Source organism: Anastrepha ludens, chromosome 5 (genome assembly GCF_028408465.1).
Source record: "Anastrepha ludens isolate Willacy chromosome 5, idAnaLude1.1, whole genome shotgun sequence".
Lineage (NCBI taxonomy): Eukaryota > Metazoa > Arthropoda > Insecta > Diptera > Tephritidae > Anastrepha > Anastrepha ludens.
Window position 1 is genome coordinate 118,250,826 of NC_071501.1, and position 7,066 is coordinate 118,257,891.

General features: G+C 36.4%; 1 protein-coding gene across 2 annotated transcripts; it reads right to left on the reverse strand.

Moving 5' to 3' along the window:
- Positions 1 to 932: 932 nt before the first annotated feature.
- On the reverse strand, positions 933 to 6,796 carry LOC128864007 (uncharacterized). Of its 2 annotated transcripts, XM_054103466.1 has the most exons (4): positions 6,655 to 6,796; positions 6,440 to 6,553; positions 6,156 to 6,332; positions 933 to 1,227 (listed from the first exon to the last, which is right to left on the reverse strand). In XM_054103466.1, exons 2-4 carry the CDS (start codon positions 6,486 to 6,488, stop codon positions 974 to 976), a joined length of 480 nt encoding a protein of 159 aa, XP_053959441.1. In that variant the 5' UTR covers positions 6,489 to 6,553; positions 6,655 to 6,796; the 3' UTR covers positions 933 to 973. The 2 variants fall into 2 exon arrangements, with proteins under 2 accessions (XP_053959441.1, XP_053959442.1); XM_054103467.1 differs by having other exon boundaries at positions 6,440 to 6,796.
- Positions 6,797 to 7,066: the final 270 nt, after the last annotated feature.

The window sequence follows — 7,066 nt, forward strand, 5'->3', positions numbered from 1 at the left end:
TCGAGTTATGCCTCTCTAGATCCGCCATTTTTGGTTAAAAGCAGGGGCACCTCGTGCAGGAGTGGCATTCTACCACAATGGTCGGTCTTTAGGCTACTGGCACAACTGCCATACGCCTCTGTGTGCATTCCCCCAAGAAGCAACGTACACTTCACTGATAAATGATAGATCAATTCTTTTTCCAAACCCTGTTAGCGTTCCATAAAAATTATTTCAAGATTTTGGAATTTCCGTTGGTTCATTTATTTTGTATTTCGATTCAATTTTGATATGAGATTTAAATTTATATGAGAGCTGAGACGCATTATTTTCAAATACCTTTTGCTTTTCGCTTTTTCGTAATTTAAGTAAATGGATGAAATTTCAATACCTTAGCATAAGCGGCTCGTGAGGAAAGCTATATGAAGGTTCGCAGCTTTTGCTACAGCTCATTTTCTAATAGCTATTTTTGCCAGTAATATACTCGTATTGACAATCTGATATTCAACCCTAGCATGATTCAATTGTAAAAGGTTTGCTCTATTGTGACATTCTTACAAAAGGGTGCATTCAAGAGGAGGGAAGAAAGAGCACAAATGAAATTCCTCTGTGCTTTGGGCACTTCGATCACCCATATGCAGGTGGGCACATTGGAAGGATGTTCCGTCAATCCCAGCTTTCTTATAATGAAGCCCAGTGGAGACTATACAACTCTTCTTCCTATATTCGTTAATTGCTGGTTCGTTGCAAAACATGAATTCCTTCAAAGACTCATCATCAGAAGCAAAGGTTTTTAAATTCTAAATTGATGTTTGAGTTAAGCCAAGCCTTTTGGTTTCATTGGTTTGCACGTTACCACGAGCAGCAATATTTGCGGTGTGGCGAGTTGTGATTAAAAATTTTATTAAAAAAAATTGAAATTTTAGTAAACAAAAATTATTTCTTTATTGAGTAATTATGTACACACACTACATGGATTTCATTAAAGAAATAATTAAAACAGTATACAAATTGGACTTAAAGCCATTGCTGTCAAAGTTAGTCCGAGCAAAGTAAGTTTTCGCCACACACTAACGCTGTGCTGAGCTGTATTGATCGCATTTACGTTGCACAAATCATCCGTACAGACTGTACATGAAAGCAAAGTCGCCCATGGCGCAAATGGATCCTGAGCATCACAAGCTTCGTCAGTATTTTCTGGGTCACCGAAGTAGCAGCTACGACGAATATAAAATCGGCGACCATCAACTAAGGGCGAAAGATTAAAGAGAGGCGAGTAAAAGAGTAAAAGATCAGTAATAGTATTTATTGCAATTAAAAGTAAGATATACACAATTCTTTATAATTATTTATTCTAGTATTAGGAAAGAAGAAAAATTTTCCAATAATTTAACACCAATGTTATGAGACTTCTGTCGATTTATTTGTCATGGTAAACAATTATCCAGTTTTCGGTTTTTAAAACCAGTTAAACTCTTTTATTAAGTAATCTTTATATCTAAAGGCATATTTAATAAAACGCAAAAGTTTACCCCAATGAACATTTTCCCCATTGAGCATCTCCATCAGTTGTGAATCATTTAAGGTAAATGTTCCAAGAAAGACTTTTCTATATTCTCTATCGGGCAGCTCACCAGGAAATGTGCCATGTTTTCGAGCTCGCTTAAAGTATTATGTACATATGGAAGTACTTAAAAGAAATATTTTCGTTAAGATATACAATGAACTTAGAAATATTATTGTAATATTAAAAAAATAAAAAAAAAACAAATTTAACTTCGCTATATTTAGTAGGATAGATGTGGACTGGATTTGAAGTGTTTGGTAAATATGCATCTGCTTCATTACGTTTGAGCTAAAGTGTAGCCAGATAGCAAAACTAATTTCCCAAACCGTTATTTCAGCAGCACAGCTGAACGAATCGCCAAAAAGTGTTTACTACAAGCAGCCGTCCCTCGGTGACAATGGCAAACCTCCGAGTGTATTTTTGCTTTAAAAAAGCCCCTCATAAAAAACTAACTGCAGTTCGGAGTCGTTTTAAAACTGTAGATGCCTTCATTGTTCAGATGAGACCCATTTTTGATTCAGTGGCTATGTCAACAAGCAGATTTGGCATTATTCGAGCGAACACAGGCAACAAGTGCAACCAAAAAAGATTGTCTCTTTGATGCAGTTTAATGCATAGAAGTGAGGAAATTAACACTATTACCATCAATGGTCTTAATGGATATTCTTTGGCTAGAGCTCCACAACACCCATATAACTGAGCTGTGGTGACATACGCAAATGAAACTTGGACACTAAACAAAGCCGATGAACAAAAACTCAACGTCTCTGGGTGTAAAATTCTAAGAAGAATATTTGGTGCTGTTTGGGAAAACGGTATTTAGAGAAAACGATTCAATCACGAGCTTAAAGGACAGTACGAACACGCGGATATTATCTCGAAAATAAAGCTTAATTGACTACGATGGTCTGGCCACATTATAAGGCCACCCGAAACATACCCACCGAAGAAAGTCCTACTGGATATCTGCAGAAGAAATGAAGGCAAAGAAGGACTAAAACTCCGATTTTTAGATGGCATAGATTGGGAAGCTGAGACAAATGTTACAGCAAGCCAATACCCGGATCGGGTTGTTGAGCTAACAATGATGATGTTGATGGTGCCAACAAGACGTCCCCACATACCACACAAGCCACGCACCACTGGGAATTGTGAAGGGGAAATTTGACGACTAAATCATCTCCGGGCGAGCGCTCATCAATTGGCTGCCACTATCATGCGTCTTGATAACCCTTGACTATTAACTTTAGCCCAAGAAAGTAAGAGAGCCCATGTCTTGAACGCTCATTTTCAATGAGCTTGAAGCCAACATTCGATATGCTATTGCTGGAATAACGTCGTATATATTGGTCTGAGTCATCAAATATTGGACTTTGGCCTTAAAGTTCTGCCAGCAAAGACGAGGCGACCATGAATGTAGCTAAAAAAAACCCCAGAATATATTGTTTCCATTATTCCATTATTTTTGCGCGAATTGCTTAAAACTGTTTTATGGCCGATTTTGAGCTCCTGTGCGTTGCTACGAGTACTAACAGCGTGCCGATCAACTTGGATTATTTCTGTGATTTTATCGACATTGTCGACATTTTCTTTAACATCAAAAATGCCTGAACGGAATCGACAGGACCAAAACTGCACATAATTGGCGGTTACAGCATCGGCACCATAAACACCATTCACAATTTCATCGTCCTAGCTAGCATTTTCGTCTTTATCAAAGAAAAACTGTAAACTGTACCGAATTTTCTCTTTGTTGACTCCCGTCGTCAACACCCAGTAACTCACAGCTGAGTGGAACAAACAATAAACATCAAAAGATTTTTTTTTAGTTTGAAATATACTTTAAATTGTGTATGAAAATAACTTTAAATTGCTTGATCGATACTTTACGAGATATCGATCACTACAGCCATCTACCGAGAAAATAATAGATTTCTTTTTCCCTAAACTACACTTCTCACAAAAATTAAGGGTAAAATTTCCTAAATTTCTTAGTGATTTTTGAAAAGCTGTATCTCCGTGAAAAATGGTTTCACGGAGTTCGGACGAAAAGCATTTTGAAGCTTTCAATTCCTACTTTTAAGATCTTTGAGCAAACATTTTTTTCATTTAACGGTTATTTTGTAATCGTCAGTTAAAGGGCAACACACAAATTTTCGAAATTTTTCCCTTTTTTTTGATTGCACGGGCTTAGAAAAAATTTTCCGACTAAAACTAGCCATATAGTCAACTAGCTTAATTATCTAGCTTTAATTTGCTTTTTTTGAATTCTCGCTACGATCATTTCTCTCTGAGATATTCTCATTTTACGAAAAAAGACCATTTTATCTTTGATCATTGATATATCAGCAACTAATAACCCCACAATAAATCGGATAATGGTTTTTGAAAGTAAGATAAATTTCCTATAAGATCCTAAATTAAGTTTTTGAGAAAAAAATTTTTTTTACCCTTAACGTTGGTTTGAAGTGAACACAAAAAACGCCTTTTTATGGTTTTTCAGAAAATCTATCGCTCACTTACAAATATTAATGTGTACTCATGTTTCCAGGGATTTTTACAGTTAATATTCCACTAATAACACTGCAAATTTTTAAGTCGATCCATCAAGCCGTTTTTCCGGACCGATTGATTAAAATTTTACAAAAGAATTATAGGAACAAGTGCATTGTTTTTAAACATTGGCGAAACGTTACTACATGCAATTGAAAAAACCATTTTTTCAACTTTTTTCGCATTTTTGCGTTAGTATCTTATTAAATTAAAAAAAAAAATCATCATCCCGTCTCAATTCAATATCATTAGTCACACTAATTTTGAGAGGAATTCGGCATAAATGACTCGATTCACTTCTAAAAGTTCATGCGATTCCCTTATACGAATCGATTAATTCAAAAATTGAAGACAACAATTTATGGGCTTAAAGTAGTTCGAAAGTGGTGGCGATTTCCTTAAAAGCAGACATCATAAACTTGATGGCTGCTTTAGCAAAATCGTTGACGTGGAGACCCCGCAGATAAGTTAATGTACCCTGATTGTGAGGTTTTTGAAATGGCAACATTATTGGTAAATTTTTCTTCGAAAATGAAGATTGTACATAGTAAGATGCAGTCCAAGAAAACCGCCACAAAGTTGTTGTAAATTTTTTGGTGGCACACTAAGAAATTTTATGTGCGCGAGCTACGATGTCAGGTAGAGGGTGTGCCTTCCAAGTTCCCCAGCAAACGATCTTTTGCACACTAGAATCGATAATCATGTAATCATCCGTTTTGAAGATCTCTTATATAAAGGGAGGTTTTTTGACAGATCAGGCGTGACTACTGTCAAACTAAATACATAATTTTTTTCAGTATTCATTGACACTTGATCATGGAAAGACTTGCGCCTCAACTACGTTTACAAATCGGGCAATTGTATTACGAAAATCGACGATCTGTGAAAAGTGTTCATCGCGCGCTCTGCCCAATTAATTTTGTTCAGCGATGAGGTCCATTTTTGGTTTAATGGCTACGTCAATAATTGAAACTGCCCTATTTGTGACGAAGAGCAGCCCGCAGCCATTCAATAACAGCCATTCAATCCATTGAAAGCAACCGTTTTGTGCAGCCTGTAGGCTGGAGGGATCACCGGCCCATATTTCTTCAAAGACTAGGACCTTTCGGTTTTGGAAATTGCAGGCGTTACTTGCCATAGAGCCGGTGAAACAATGGATTTACTGCGTCGTTGTTTCGCGATTCGGTGAGCAATTCAACTCTCGTCTCGGACCAGTGAATTGGCCACCTAGACCGTGTGATATCACACCTTTGGACTTTTATTTGTGGAGGTATGTAAAGTCTAAATGCTTTGTGGAAAAACTAGCTTCGATTGAGGCTTTGGAAGCCAACATTACTAAAGTTATTCACGAGACACTGACCAAAGTTTTAAAGCGAGTCATTAAGAAATGGTGTTTACGGATTACTGCGCATTTTCGGCCAACACTTGAAAGGGATTATCTTTAAAAAATAAATGTCATGAATGGTTCTACACAAAAATAATAAGAACTGCCAAATAAATTCGAATTTTCGTTGCTTTGTTTCAATTTAAAATCCGATACCTCCAAATTGATCACCCGTTATTTTGTGAGGCGCCAGTAGGGATTGATCTTCTGTCGTAAATACAAAAACGATTAAGACTCCAAAACACAACACTGGAAGCGCTATCCCTGAGATAGGCTGGGTAACCATTGCAATGGCAGTGTGTTGAAAAATTGGTTCGAGGGAATGCAAGATCACTGGAGGCGTTCTGTTTACAATTATATTCCACAATCAGTCGTTAGGTTTACACTTTCAAATAAAGCAAAAAAAAAAATACTGAAAAATATTCAATTATGTTTTTATAGAAGTTTTAAAAATGTACCAGCCAGTCAGTACACCCTTTAAAGGGGCAGCCTACCTAGACTACAGAATGTACAGGTATTATCCATTATCAAGGCTGTTTTTTTGAAATGTGGTATTTCGAATGAAATTCACTGCTATATTTACAAACAAAAATGTACATATAAATATGATTTCGCTACTTATTTCACTGCCCAAATGTATGTATGTATGTGTGTGTGCATGCATGTACTTACAGCCTTCGTGCACCTTCGTTAAACAGCCAGTGGCTGCTATGCGACGCTCGTACTTATGCAAATATTCTGGCATATCCGCGTCATCACAATCGGTTGTACGGACTCCTTCAGGCTCGAAATATTGATTGCAACGAGCATCAGTCGCAGACTCACAATCGTAGCATTCAATGCCAAATGCTGATGAGAAGCGAGAGTTGTGTGCAGGTTGAGAGTAATGACAAATATAAAAAAAAAACGAAATAAGTAAATCAAAAGTTGTTTATATGCAGCCACTTTTCACCCACCTGTTGATATGCAGGCACCAATGAACGCAAATATTAATATTGACTTCATTTTGTAAAAGTAAGTTGTAGGTGTAGGTGTATGCACAACTTTTTACTTTCGAATGCGCCGCAGGTCTAAGCAAAAAACAAAAATAAAAAACGGAAAATACTTCGATTGGCTTTTGGATCTTTTCAAAAAATGTTCAACAATTTTATTACTCCCGACTGCCGCTCACCTTCTTGGTTGTACGTTGTTTGCGTTCTTTCAACTGGAATGAAACTAAAATCTGGCACGAATTTTAAAATTTTCATCGAAACGGAAATAAAACCATGAACTAATAAATAAAATTAGTATATTAGTATCTCATTTTTAGCCGATTGCCATGACCAAATTGAAAAGGCCGATATGACATTTTTGGCTCATTTTTACTTCTTGTCTTTAGGTAAATATCGCACGCCACTAGGGTGGTACGCTAGCATATGGGTGGTAAGGAGATTTTCTATTTTTATATTATTTTTAAAAATTTATTAACTTAGGTATGTAAGTAATTTCTGAAAGAAAATTCTAACAGATTTTTTAGCGAATATTTTGTCTACTTTCTGAAAGAAAGTTTTAAAAGATTTCTTTGAGAATATTTTGCCTACTTT

Coding starts and splice junctions, on each gene's coding strand:
- LOC128864007 (XM_054103466.1), bottom strand. CDS start 6,488: ATGAAGTCAATATTAATATTTGCGTTCATTGGTGCCTGCATATCAACA. Junction 6,333..6,439: donor TGGTGCCTGCATATCAACAG/GTGGGTGAAAAG, acceptor GCTTCTCATCAG/CATTTGGCATTGAATGCTAC. Junction 1,228..6,155: donor AACGAAGGTGCACGAAGGCT/GTAAGTACATGC, acceptor TTTCGCCCTTAG/TTGATGGTCGCCGATTTTAT.